This window comes from Festucalex cinctus, chromosome 2 (assembly GCF_051991245.1).
Source record: "Festucalex cinctus isolate MCC-2025b chromosome 2, RoL_Fcin_1.0, whole genome shotgun sequence".
In the NCBI taxonomy this organism is placed as follows: Eukaryota; Metazoa; Chordata; class Actinopteri; order Syngnathiformes; family Syngnathidae; genus Festucalex; species Festucalex cinctus.
In genome coordinates this window covers 15427209-15441032 of record NC_135412.1, presented here as the reverse complement: position 1 = coordinate 15441032, position 13824 = coordinate 15427209, and the positions used below count along the sequence as shown (strand labels likewise).

General features: G+C 44.4%; 1 protein-coding gene across 2 annotated transcripts in view; it reads right to left on the bottom strand.

Moving 5' to 3' along the window:
* Nucleotides 1-13824, bottom strand: part of plxnd1 (plexin D1) — an 89725-nt gene that overhangs the window by 14001 nt on the left and 61900 nt on the right. For both annotated transcript variants that reach the window (XM_077513183.1, XM_077513184.1), the window contains exons 19-25: nucleotides 12158-12307; nucleotides 7892-8006; nucleotides 7333-7440; nucleotides 4483-4595; nucleotides 2302-2406; nucleotides 1500-1630; nucleotides 120-318 (exon numbers count right to left, since the gene is read on the bottom strand). In XM_077513183.1, the coding sequence (XP_077369309.1) occupies nucleotides 120-318; nucleotides 1500-1630; nucleotides 2302-2406; nucleotides 4483-4595; nucleotides 7333-7440; nucleotides 7892-8006; nucleotides 12158-12307 (921 nt within the window). The remainder of the gene's footprint in view (nucleotides 1-119; nucleotides 319-1499; nucleotides 1631-2301; nucleotides 2407-4482; nucleotides 4596-7332; nucleotides 7441-7891; nucleotides 8007-12157; nucleotides 12308-13824) is intronic.

The window sequence follows — 13824 nt, the reverse complement described above, 5'->3', positions numbered from 1 at the left end:
AAGGGGATCTTTTTGCGTTTGGTGGAAATCGAGTCGAGTTGACTCGAGTGGACTCAAACCCGAAGCATCCAGTTGCCTGGATTCGACCCGCACAAGTGACGCAAAGTGCTGGCGCTTACTTTGAGGTAGCTGTACATGCAGATGGACATCCAGTTGGTCAGCATTTTCTCCACCACCGACTCGGTGCGGCGCAGCATCAGCTTGGGGTTCTTGGAGGTCGAAGCGTCAATTAGGTCCACCAGCAGGTCTTTCATGATGCTGGTGTAGTACTCCAGTTTGCCATGGAGGGCAATGGTGAGCAGGGAGGCCAGACTGCACCTGAGTGCGGAGGTGAAGACGGAGATAAGCAAACAGGTGGCAAATATCGCATCGGTGTGAGGTTGGTGCTAGGGTGCAACGATAATGGCAATATTGTGATATTAAAGGGATGCTTGACTCATTGACCCAGAAGATAATATTTTGTCCATAATGAATGTGATAACTTCATTATCTTCACGTACAAATTAATAACTATAAAAACACATTTTTTCACTTGCTGTTGAATGAAGACAAATCACTTGTTTTCTGGGTTTGATCAGCAAACTGAGCCATGATTGGTCATTACCTATTTCCTCAGCACAGGTGATGTCTTCTTCAGTCAACAGCAAGTGGAAAAAATTGTTTTTAAAGGTATTAACTGATCATGAAAAATAATTTAAGTTATAATATTCATTATAGACAAAGTATTATCTTCTAAAAGGAGACATGTTCCATTTGTACAGTTGTAGCACCCTCTGGTGGTTAGGTCATTAGTGCAATTTAATTTTAATTAGACATGTTTTGGCATGCTACGGAGGTTATCACTCCTTTAAGTTAGTCATACTAGCAAATATTTTTCAACATATCCATAAAAAAAAAACAAAAAAATCTTTGGCCTGCTTTAACCAATCACAACATTGTGAACTACATAGACCATGATGCTTTGCGGCGCTGAGCCAACAGGAGCACATGCCAATGACATGATATTTCTCTGTCACTGCTGTTATGTATAAAACCCCATAAGAACTTTTCAAAAATGTTATTTATTGTGAGAATGTGAATTTTTACACATTATCTTGAACATTTTTTATATCACCAACCTCCCCACAATATCATAGTAATTCTGATAGTGTGAGGTTCATATCGTGATATTTATCGTATCATAAAGTTTGCATATCGTTATATCCCTCGTGTTGTGTTTTGCTCACCAAATTTGGTAAACACTGAAAGCTCAACATATGCTGCACGATGCAGTGCAATTGTATACCGCAGCAAACTACAACCACAATTAAAAATAAATATCTTTCTCAAAGATCATCATTCATTAGTCTTTCTTCTTTTTTTTTTTTTTTTTATATCTTTGAATGAGGATTTGTTAATTTACTGAAACTGAAAATGTTCAAATGCTCCTTTCAGCTTGAAATAGAATTTGAAAAGAAAGTCGCGTTTTCACGGCGAGACGAGCGCAAAGAGATGCTGACCTGTCTCGCACGGCAAAGTCCTTCTGCTGCTCCAAGGCGTGGACGAAGGTGATGAGGAAGTGCTTGTTGTTGAGGAGGGTGGCGAACAGCGTGATGCCTTCCTCCACGTTGGGTCTGCTCGGGCTGGAGGCCTGAAGGCAAACGTTTATTGCGTCACGTGACTTCCGCTACACCTGCTACACCCGCCTCATCCGTTTCGGCATATTCGTCGGCTCTTGCCCCTCATCCCCACCCACGCATCTGAAATATGCAGAGTCCACTTCGAGGCTCTGGCTGGCCTATCTAGGGGCGCAATTGAGCAGCAAGCATATGGTGCAGTTTGCGGGCTGACAGAAGGGGAACACAGGTGCCCATTAAGATAAATGCGGGCCTGCGAGATTTATTTGCCGCGACCTGGAAACACTTCCCAGGAAGAGCAAGCGGACGGAGGGCACTTCATCACGGTTAGACAGGCTCCCCCTCCAGCTGCCGGCTCCAAAACCAGCTCGGGATTGTTCCTCTCTCTCGTAATGTGCTCTCGCCTTGCGTGTGCAGGAAGGTGTGAAAGCGCATCTCGTCTCGTCTGGCCCCCCATTACAAAACAAGACGCATTTGCCGGAGAATACAAATATCCAAAGTGTGCTTCTTAGCATTAACTACACACGACAACATGCACACGACGCCTTTCTTACTTCTCATCACAGTCCAGAGTGGAGCCCGACTGTGCTTTTGCGTGACCCAGTTGGGAACGCGCCCAATAGCAAGGAGCCAAATCAAGGCACTCTGGCAGAAGAGCAAACTTGCTAATGGCTTAACCCCTCACCTGCCAGTCCTGCAGCAGCGGGTGCGTCTCCGGCAGAGCGCGAGGGCCCAAAGAGTCGTACTCGTAGGCGGGCTGGACCAGACTCCTCTCGTAATCCGAGCACATCTGAAACGCACACGTTTGGACAGCTTCAAAATGAGGCCAGCTGCAGTTATGATTGCATGGTAAACTCTAAAAACTGTTGGATCAAAAAATAACCTAAATTGGGTCTTAAATGGACCGACCCAACTTTTTGAGTTATTACAAATTAAATTAAAAATCCACAACGAAACCAATTTTTTTGGCCTGTTATGCGAGTTATTCGTTTAACGTTTTGGCTTAATTGAATAACTCAAATGAATTTGGTCAAAAATGAACCGACCCAACCTTTTGAGTTATTTAATCCAGAACAAATTAAATAATAACCCACAAAGCAACACAATTTGTTGGGCTGTTTTGTTGGTTATTCATTTGACCCAACTTTTTGGGTTAATTGAAAAACCCAATTGGAATGGGTGAAAAATGAATCAACCCAAATTTTTTAATTTAACCCAAAAAGTTGGGTCAAACGAATAACCCACAAAACAACCCCAAAAGTTGGGTAAAATTAAATGAATAACCCACAAAGCACACCGATTTGTTGGGCTGTTTTGTGGGTAATTTATTGACCCAACTTTTGGGGTTAACTGAAAAACCCAATTGAATTGGGTGAAAAATGAATCGACCCAACTTTTTGAATTATTTAACCCAAGAAGTGGGTCAAATGAATAACCTACAAAACAACCCAACTTTTGTAAAATTATATGAATAACTCACAAAGCAACCCAATTTGTTGGGTTGTTTTGTGGGTTATTCATTTTTCCCTACTTTTTATGTTAATTAAATAACCCAAAAAGTTGACGTGGTCCCTTTTGACCCAATTTGGGTTATTTTTGCCCCACCTGTTTTTAGAGTGCAGGAAAGAAGGCCATCTTGAACATTTTCCGATGAATTAAGACTGAACCAAAGGCAGAGGGGACTCTGGGAGGCTGATTTACGAGAGGTTTACGTGTGCTCAAGTGGGTGCAAACTTGGCTGATTGACACAGTTCATTTGCACGTAGTGGGAGGAGTAAATGCAAATACATTCATTTTGTATGCACAATGTGATTGATCATCAAACCTGAGAGGAATGGCGATGGCTAATTTTCTGTCTTTAAATAGTGCATCTTACTGATAGAACGCTGCGAACCGCCGGTGCATTTTTGATTCATGCCAGAAACAAAACTAATGATGACACATGATCTATTCAGCGATGCCATTTTGACCTTCTGAATGGTCGAAGGTTTGACAGTCACAAGAAGGAGTCATGCCACGTCACCTATGACAAAACTCAACATCAGCTCTGCATTTCCCATGCCAGTGACGTCACACTCAAACAGATTAAATCACTCATACCATCACTGTCATATACTGGGAATATATCATCTGTTCTACAAAACGGAAAACTATTAAATACGCCTGTATCATATATATAAAACGCTCCTTAGATCAAGATGAAGAGAATGTGTGAGGCTGACAGCTCCTACTGCCAGAACTACCGGAGCTACGACTAGAGGTGATTATGAGGTCCCTTTACGGCTTGTGAACGCTGTAAAAAAAATATGGTCTACTGTCCGGGAAAAACAAGGCTCAAGAGGCATCGTTTGCTGTCTGAGCAAAAGATGAAACTCTCATCTGGGTTAATCTGAATTGGCGCTTCTGCACCGTCCCGACGGCGGCATCCAATATGGCCGCCACCGCCAACTGGGAGCGCGGCCGGCGTGGGCGTGTGAGCCGAGTGCGATTTGTGAAATCGGAGTGAAAGTTCCCTTGTCTCACTGCCCGCCATTGTTGTGTCCCCTTCAAAGTCCTCTCCTGAGCTTGCAAGATAAAGCTTGCTGAGTTGTGTGTGTTTGTACGGACCCCTTCAGGGTGGCTCACCAGTCCAAAAATTGCTTACCTATAGAGAATGCCTTCGCAGTCCGCCAGGGTGCCAATTTAGGCCGGCGACATTTTGCAACAGCTGCTGTGCGTTTAAAGAGCCGAGTCAGTGAATTGTCATGAGGATACCAAAAGACGGCAAGGAGGAGGCGGGGCACGCAAAGAGAAAAGATTTTTTTTTTCTCTCCAAAATGTGAATGTGTGTGGAAATGTGATAAGGGAGGCAAAGTGAAATGTTGACCTTTGGAAAGAAGGTGCGCGTGACAAACTGCTTGTACTCCAAGAAGGGGATGCCCTGGCTGCGGTTGAGCTCCTTGGTCAGGTCCGTCATGTCCGTCTGCAGCTCTGCAAAGCCTGAAAGGACAAAAAAAAACAAGTCGTGATACGTGCCGATGTTATGATACGTTCATTCCAGCGGGAGTTCAGTGTGGCCAATGTCAGTACGGAAGCTTGCGGTCTATGGATGTCAGAGGCCCGGACTTCTAAACTTTCACTTGTTTGGCAAACACTTTGCAATGCACATCATCGCCACCTACAGGACTGCAGTCAAAGTAGATTAAAGGGAGGTTCCAAAGTTTTTACTCACTATATAAATACAGGATGTATACCCATGGCCATGAACTCCTTCTCTATCTACACCTCTGGGTTTCTGTTAATGTGTGGTGGTGATTTTTTTCCTCTACCCCAACCCACCCAGCTTGTATCTTGCCATTTTGTGTTTGTTTTGTCAACAGCGGGACGTTTCAGGGTAGTGTCTTTGGACAGACAGTTGTTTACCCCTCCAGCCAATCGCAGAACGGGGGGTGGCGGGGCCTTTGTCCAAATTTAGAAGACCGGGTCCTCTGAAGGGCGAATTTGTCGGCTGCACGACGTCACTCCCGCCGCGACTCAACAGCATGCGCGGACTTACACATGAATGTACTGTCGGTCAATGCGTTACCGATAAGCAGCATTGACAATCCATGCACGGTCGAAAACAAGAGTAAATCTTGGGATTGCATTTACTCGCTTCCGAGCCCTTAGGAGCGGCTTGGACTGAAGCGCGAGTTGGCGTGCTTGGACAGGTAAGTGACAAACAGAAAATAAAATGTTAGCTTGCTGATTTAGCGACATGCTAGGCTAAGTCACTTTGACAAGGGTAACTCGGCAATATAGAACGAGGGTCGAACTTTTCTATTGTCCTTATATTTACACCTGGCATTGAAGCTGAAGCTAAGCTAAAAGGCTAATGTTTTGAGCTATTAACCCTGTCAGCGATCCCTGAGTGCGGTCAGAGGCAGGCGGCGTGAACGTTGAGCTTATGTGGGTTGAGCCATGGGAGGGGTCCATTTTGAATTGTTTGTTTACAAACAGAAATGGTCAAAACTCCGGACTTCCTCTTTAAGCAATTTTGCCGACGTTTTAGTGGCTGATGGTGTAGTGCTGCATTGGCCTGACTGGGGTGCGCATGGATTCAGTGATGCTGCAAATGTTGTTTGTCTCAAAGTGTGCGGTGCAGCCCGCCTTACACCCCAAATCGGCAGTTCACACAAGACGCTATCAAAAATGGATCGCCAGCCAGGTTCTCTCCATTTTTTATTTTATCTTCACAAGTTTGCTTGTTCTTGTCTACTCACTAAGTGTTTTTTTTCTTCATCTCTTTTCCAAGGTCATACGACATTTGTTTATTTTGTATCCAAAACTGCATTTATGAATGTGTGTATTTTTTAAGGGAAGGCTGGCTGGCTCCGGCACAAGCGGGCACTTTTGTTCAGCCTCGGCGGAGGTCTGCGCTCCACTGAGTGCTCTCGTTTCCTTTTGTTTTCCAGCATTTGATTTTCTCCCCCAAAAAATTCTCCGAGACTCTGTGAGATCCGTCCAAACAGACGCAATTTCACTTATGAAGACATTTGAACACAGAATTGAGTCACTTCAATTTCCTGGAGGGATCTGAATTCCTATCGGCACCTTCCCAAATATTGGCCTTTATGAATGCATTCATTTCAAGGGTGGAATTGAATGATACTGCGATTGGCTGGCAACCAGTCCAGGGTGTCCCCCGCCTACTGCCCAAAGCCAGCTGAGATAGGCTCCAGCACCCTCCGCAACCCTTGTGAGGAATAAGCGGTCAAGAAAATGGATGGATGGATGGAAATGATATGTATAAGTAAGGATGCAGCCAATTTGAGGAGAGGCAAATCAAATCTCAAATCATTTTTTGTTCAAATATGACTTTGGCCATTTTGCTGGCATGTTGCACAATTGCATAGCAGTGTGCCCGTTTGACATATTTACAGATTACAACCTTGTTGTCTAATCAGACCTGCAGATGAGCACAATTTGGATTCAGATCGCGTTTGGCTGGAAAACAAAGGAGAGCTGTGGATTGAGGAAAAGCATCCTCCTGCGTTCGCTATCCTGCAGCTCACTAATGTCGGTTCCAACTTGTGATGAGCCTCAGAAGGCCCAAACTGAACTGAACTGGCCTTCCTGTCGGCCGGAACGGGTCATCTCTTTTTTGCCATCTTGCTTTCCTCACCATTCTTCCGCATTGAGCTCGGCACTCCCTCTGTGGACATTCAAGTAGGTCGCAAATCTCTCCTAAACAACCCCCGCATGTGTCCGACACACTTCTGCTTTTCCTCGGACTCACCGCCTTGACTCCTACACCTTTGGCTTCCTCCCTCTACTCCTCTTCCTCGTTATCTGCAAGCCATAAATCAGGCGAGACCTTCACAAAGCTTCGCTCGTTCGCGTGGCCTAGAAAGACACGCGTGCACGGCGCAGCCTTGCCCCCGCCACGCGAGGCCGTGCCGCCAAATCACTGTGACTGCATGTGACTGATGGCTTGTCACAAGCCGGCCTTCCTTTATGAATCACGCTTACCAGACACAAATCTGTCAACGAACGTCTCACGTCGTCACAGGTCGAACAGGGCAAACCCTCCAACAAACACCAATAAGTGCAAAAGTGCGCAAACCAACACAAAGGTGGTCGATACTGTTGTCTGGCTTCGTGCTGATTTTATCTTGTGAACTGACACAAAACATCATTTGACGTCTGAACGCCATCTGATAAAATTGGCGTGTGTGAGCGTGCACATTAAACACACCTTTCCGGATCTCCTCTCTGATCTGGGACTCCATCTCCTCCATTTGGACTAAAGTTTTTTGCCAGTAGCGTTCTGCCCGTCGGCTCTTTGTGCAGTATACAACAAGGGCTGGGGACACACAAACACAGAAGAAGAAAGCACATGTGGTTGTGTTGTTGACTGACAGCTATAAAAAAGCAAGATAAGAACTTCTAATATCCAGCAGGAAGAATACTCAGGCAATTGTGTATTCTATTGAGTGTTTTTTTTTTTTTTTTTTTTTTTTTAGTGTTGGCAGCTGTTATTGTTATTCTGTCACTCCCGTTGTAATTATGCCTTTTCATATTCATATCTTTAACAACAAACATTCTGACCCATGCCTGGAGAAAATACTACCCAAATACATCCGACTTCTTTACCAAATGAGTGACATGCTTCTCAATGAGCGTGTTCATCAGACGGTCTGCTAAAACCATCAGCGCGGTGCAACAACGCCGCCTTTGTGCTGCCGATTGCGTTTGTTTGCCTGAGTCACATCTGGATTGTCCATCTCCTGGTCCGGCCCGACACGGCGACCTACCCACGGTGCAGAGCAGCAGCAGGACGCAGCACACCACGATGGACACCACGATGGCCAGCTCGCTGCCACCCAGATGCACTTTGGCGATGGTGTGCCGAAAGTTGCCCACTTGCACCTAACAAGGCGAGACCACACCAGAAGAGAATTGATGTTATTTAGGGGCATCAAAATTAGTGCGTTAATTTTGTGTTGATTTCAAGTTCCTTTAACACCACTCATTTTTTGAACACGCGATTAGTCACCGCCCCTTACTTGGAAAGCCTGTAGTGGGGGAATTTTAGTCGCAATGCAGCAGACACGCCCATGTCAAAATTTTGCCGTAATAAATGTAATAATAATGCATGTATTTGTGGAGACTGGGGTCAAATTGTATTTTACAATTGTAAAAATGTGCACAATTTCACGTTAAAAATTAAATATCGCTTAATATGAAAAGAAAAATGCACTGAGCTGTCACCAATGTCTTACAAATGCAATTATGCCATCTAGTGGCAGAATAATGACCTCAACACAAATAAATACCACACTCCTTTTTTTTTTTAGTACATCTTTTTCATTTTAACTATAAAACTATAAAATATATTTTATTATACATTTAGTACAGATATGAATTGGGGCGCTTTGAATTGTCCCTAGGTGTTCATGTGTGTGTGGGTGGTTGTTTGTCTCTATGTAGCCTGCAATTGGCTGGTAACCAGTTCAGCGTGTACCCGCCTACTGCCCAAAGATGGCTGGGATAGGCTCCAGCACCCAGCAGTTAAGAAAATGGATGGATTTAGTACAGATATTTGCAATTAATCATGAGTTAACTACTGTAGTTATGTGATTAATTACAAAATTTTAAATTGCCTGACACCCCAAACAACATTTTATTGCACATTTTATTGAACATTTAGAACACATAAAATTTGCGATTAATCGTGAGTTAACTATTGAAGTCATGCGATTAATTACGATTAAACAATTTTATTGTGAAAAAGAAGAGAAAGTCAGTAAATATCCTTTTGGGATTCTTGTAAAGTTGATCAAATGCTTAATGCTTGATCTGCTTGGTGTATAAAATGTTTCATATTAAGCTTAAAACCGAACAGGAAATGTTTTGGGGCTTTGTCATGTGAGCATTGAGCAGCGAGCAAGCAACGCGTCAAAACAATTGCAGGCAAGCAGGCAGATTTCCATCCAAAGAAACATTAACGTGGCATCCACAAGCCGTCTCTGTTTCAGCGATACGCCCATTTATCTTTCACGGACGGCATTCAAACCACTGAGGTGGAATTTGAGGGGGCACGTTTGATCACAGCTTGCTTCAAATTCTCACTCTGTGACTCCCGCTGCTGCATCTTTTCTTTCTTCATTTCCTTCTCTCCAGACAGGATGACAAAAGTGTCACATTGAATTAACGGTTGTGTGTTCTTTTCTAATCAGTTGTTTGTCATGACTGCAGCACAATATCAACTCTTGTCAAAGACTTTTGTGCTAAATGCAATGCCGCTGTGGGGAAATGTGTTGGCAGAAGCATACACAAAATAAAATCAAATAAATAAAAAATGTCATGAACGTCTTGTTTTGAAGACATTTTATAACAACACATTTTTATTATTCTAAAGTATATGTTTGTAGGCATGCTGAATCCACATTTTAGGAACGTTTCTGCTACTATGAAGATTCATACGGTCGTTATGGCGCACGCAGGTGCATATAGGACAAATGAACAAGTGCAGACTTGACGAATGGCCTCGCCGCCTGTTGTCACATGACTCACACTAACCCAGATGTGACAAGAAAAGGACTTCCACTTCTGGCTTGTGACCAGTCAGCAGTTGCCCCTCACCACATCCTTCCCCCTTCTCAGCCAATTGCAACATTCAAAAAAAGAGAAAAAGCCTGAAAGGCTGAGAGAAAATCCTCTTTGCACCCGTTTCCTCCTCGCTCCGGGAAGTCCTGGCGACCGCGAGGGAGCGCCTTCATGCGTCCTTCCCACTGGGTGCAATGGAGGGGAAATGCCATTGCCGCGGGTTCTTGTAGAAACACGCTTTACCCTCGTCGACTCCAAGCTAAATGCGGGCTTGCAAAAATAGAACGAGCGTTCGAAAAGTCAGGGCAGAAATCCAAGAAAGCGGACACGCACGCATTCAAGTGTGCGGACACAACGGACGCAAACGCGCGTCTCGTGTGGAATATCAGCCACTTTGGACATGCCACGGCCTTCGTTTGACCCGAGAGCTCACTTTGCTAACTGCAAGTGTTTATTCTCAGACAATGTCGTAAAAACACACAGTGGTGCTTGCGCAGCCCAAAACAAATATTTCTATTTCTGGGACAAAAAAAAAAAAGGCAAATGGTTTTTGCAGCAGGCAGCACTCTGGCGACAGGCTGACATTTGTTTCGGAGCTATTTCAGCAAAGCACTCACGTTCTGGCTGTTGTTTAAATATTGATGAAGACTCCCCCCCCCACATAGAAACGGAGCCCGAACAGAGCAACGCAAACAGCCGGGACCAAAATGTCCGCTTTTATCACCACGGTAACGGATTTGGCTCCATCGTGACGAAGACCTCGAAATAGTGACACAGGTAAAAGCAACAACAGCAAGCGCACTGACAAATTGTTAGGTTAGAAATGGCAGCGTGGTTGAAGAATTAAGGATATAAATGGCAAAAACCAAGCATGCAAAATGACTTGTTGGGTTGTTGTGGCTGCTGACACGTTGTGAGCCAGGTGACAATTGGCCAGTTTGCTTTCCAAGTGAGCTCAGGCCTCTGGATTGGAGCGAGCAGGCAGTCGGCAGCGAAAGTCCAACTTGCTGGTGCACGATAGGTTAGCACTTTCCGTTTCACGAAGATGTCCGTGCTTTTCATCCAAACAACAGAAAAGCCCATCACGTTAACAACCATGTCTGAATTTGCATACTCTAAAAACAGGAAAAAAAACAAAACACAACAAAAATTAGGCTAAAAAGGGGCCGACCTTACTTTTTGGGTTAGTCAATTAACCCAAAAAAAGTTCAATAACCCACAAACAACCCCCCAAAAATGTGTTGATTGTGGGTTATTAATTTAAGCTGACCCAACTTTTTAAGTTAAATAGCTCAAGAAAAGTTAGTTGGATCATTTTTGACACAATTCAATTGGGTTATTCAAAGTTAATAACACACAACGCAACACCCCAAAAACTGGCTTGCTTTTTGGTTTATTAATTTAATTTGATCCAACTCATAATTAAATGAATAACCCACAAAGAAAGTCCATTATTTGGGTTGTTTGGTGGGTTATTAATTTGCCAAAGTTTTTGGGTTAAATCAAAAAGTTGGATCGGTCCCCTCTGAGCTTGACCCAATTTGGGTTATTTTTGTTTTGACCCAGCTATAATCTGAACTTTGTTCCCGCTTCGCCTCGCGGCAGCCAATCAGCTTCGAGTACAGACTACATCGTCCTGTCTGTTGGCAACAACACGGCCAGCCGGAACCCAATGGTGAACAAGAAAACATACTCAAAAGCATACTGGTATGTAATATTTATATTTACTTGCTGTTGAACTGTACCGAGGCAGCAATAGTGTTTAGCATGAATTAGCTAAAGCTATTTAGCGCTACCACCCGGCCGCCGGATTAAGTGGAAGTAAACACATACCTTCAAAAAAAAAAAAGGCGCTTCTGGAGAAAATAGTGCCTCGGCTATATAGTGCCAGGAAAGAAGTAGAAGTACTTGGCGGTGGTCTCATTTGTTGGCTCGCTAAAGTACTCTACAGTATTTGTTCACCAAGCGACACGCCTCCTCTGCGGTGTGCGCGAATGTCCGAATGAGCGGCATGCATTCCAAAAAACTACGCGGTGAAACTCTAGTGAAGGAAGCGTTCCAGAACGCCTCCCCCGCTGTTGGTCTGAATGTAGCATCAGAGTGCACGTATTTGTTGCCGCCGTTCCATCTGGCTTTGAAGAATTTTTTTTTCCTTTTCGACTGACACACATTCAAACTACGCTAATAGTGAATAAGGCTCAAATTGTCATTCAAACTTTCCTCAGCTGCTCAAAGGACATTCTGTTTAGCATGAGAACGCCTGAAAGTATGTGATGTCATGATTCCGATCATGACGGCAAAACAAAATACCTTGAATGAACACAGAACATGGCCGAGCTCATTGAAAATAATCAGGGTTTGCTTGAAGTTGGCAATTTCTATGTGTTCGCAATCTTTCGTGACCTCCTTCAATCCACCGGCGCTAAATTTGGAGCAGTCTGCTGCGTTTGCACGCCGGCTGGCATACTTACGGTGACGGGCATCTCGTTCTCGCGGGAGCTCAGCAGGCCGCTGATGGTGCAGTGGAAAAGTTGGTCGTTGTGGAAGCTGATGTTGCACGGGTACGGGCCGATCATCACCGAGTATTCGTCCGGCATCAGCTCCAGCTCGCTGGGCCCTTTCTGCCACGGGAACAAACACAAACAGCCGTCAGTGGTGGGTGACAGAGGCATGCCAGGGAGCCTCAAACGCGGAGCGATAAAACAGACTGTGGTGGCCCGTCGTGCACAGGAAGCCGCCGGGCGTCATTTTCGGTTGGGGCTTAAAGTAGCAAACTGTCCTGCTAACCGATGCAGCTGAGACTAGACAAACAAATCCGCCATTGGCCGAAAACATTCTCAGGCCCTTTGTCAGACCACGTCGGTTGGAAAAAGCAACAGAGCGACACGTCACGCCTCCTCCTGCCAAATGCATCATTTATCAAACTTTCACAAAAAAGCTGGAAGGGTGTTTTTAAATCTGAAAAGACTTCAAGCGACCGTATGGAATCTCTATTATTACCTCGGAAAAACCACATCAAGCTATCGGTGCATCCCGTCAAGTCATTTATCAAGCGACCGTGGATTTGCAATATTTTTCTATACTTTTAAGGTTGTTTTTCCACCATTTTCTCCCCATTATTTGTGGGAAACATATTGGGCCCTGTTTTTGTAGACAGGCGCACGTGTGCTCGGCATAAAAACTGCCACTTCTTCATTTTCTAGTATGGCGTGTCCAGGATTTGCGTTGACTTTAGACCAGGTGAAAACAGGTCTACGTTGTGGTGCAGGTGGTGTAACGTGATTTTAGTGTATTTGAATGAGGTGCAACCAGACAGATTCTGAGCTCTGCTGACGTTTGTGGTGGATGTCATCATATTTCATTCATAAAATTTAGATCATGGTTTATATTACAGTAATATGCATTCAACTCCATGAATCAGAGGGTGATGTGTGTGGGGCGGCATGGCTCAGTGGTTGTGGGTTCGAATCCTCGCCGCGAGTGACCATTTCTAAGTGTTCTTAAGCAAGACACTGACCCAATGGACCTGGCAGCTCCCTGCATAGCAACAGTCGACCACTCGTGTTTGAATGTGTGCGTGAAGTGGTGACTGTGAGGCATTGTAAAGCGCTTTGGGTACCATATGGTGTAGATAAAAGCACTTTATAAAAAGCAGTCCATTTACCATTAATGTGTTGGAGTGACTGTCAGCTTTCTCAACTTGGGCGTGAACACGGCAGCCAGGGACTAATCCACCCCAGAGGAACTCAAACAGCTTCAAGTTTTTGTGTAATCCTGCTAATATAATAGAGCCGTTCTTCATGTTGACGCAGCAAGAAGCAATTCTTACAGGGCGCTTTTCTTGAGAAGTAAGTCAAACCAAATGCAGAAGCATTTGAGGGCAAGTTCCTTGAAAAAGGAAATACAGTAGCTCCGGCCAAAAAACAAACAAGCCCAACATGCGTCAGCAGCAGCAAAGAGAACAAGTCAACATTTCCAAATTATTGACAAAGATAATTCCAAACAGTTGAACTCGTATCTCAAGATTTCTATCAGACAACTGTCGATGTCAGACGCCCTAAGTCTTTACAACTTCTCGTTTTCTCTCAGGGTAGCATCACGAAGGCCATGATCAGAAAAAGATGGCTGCCGTCATGAC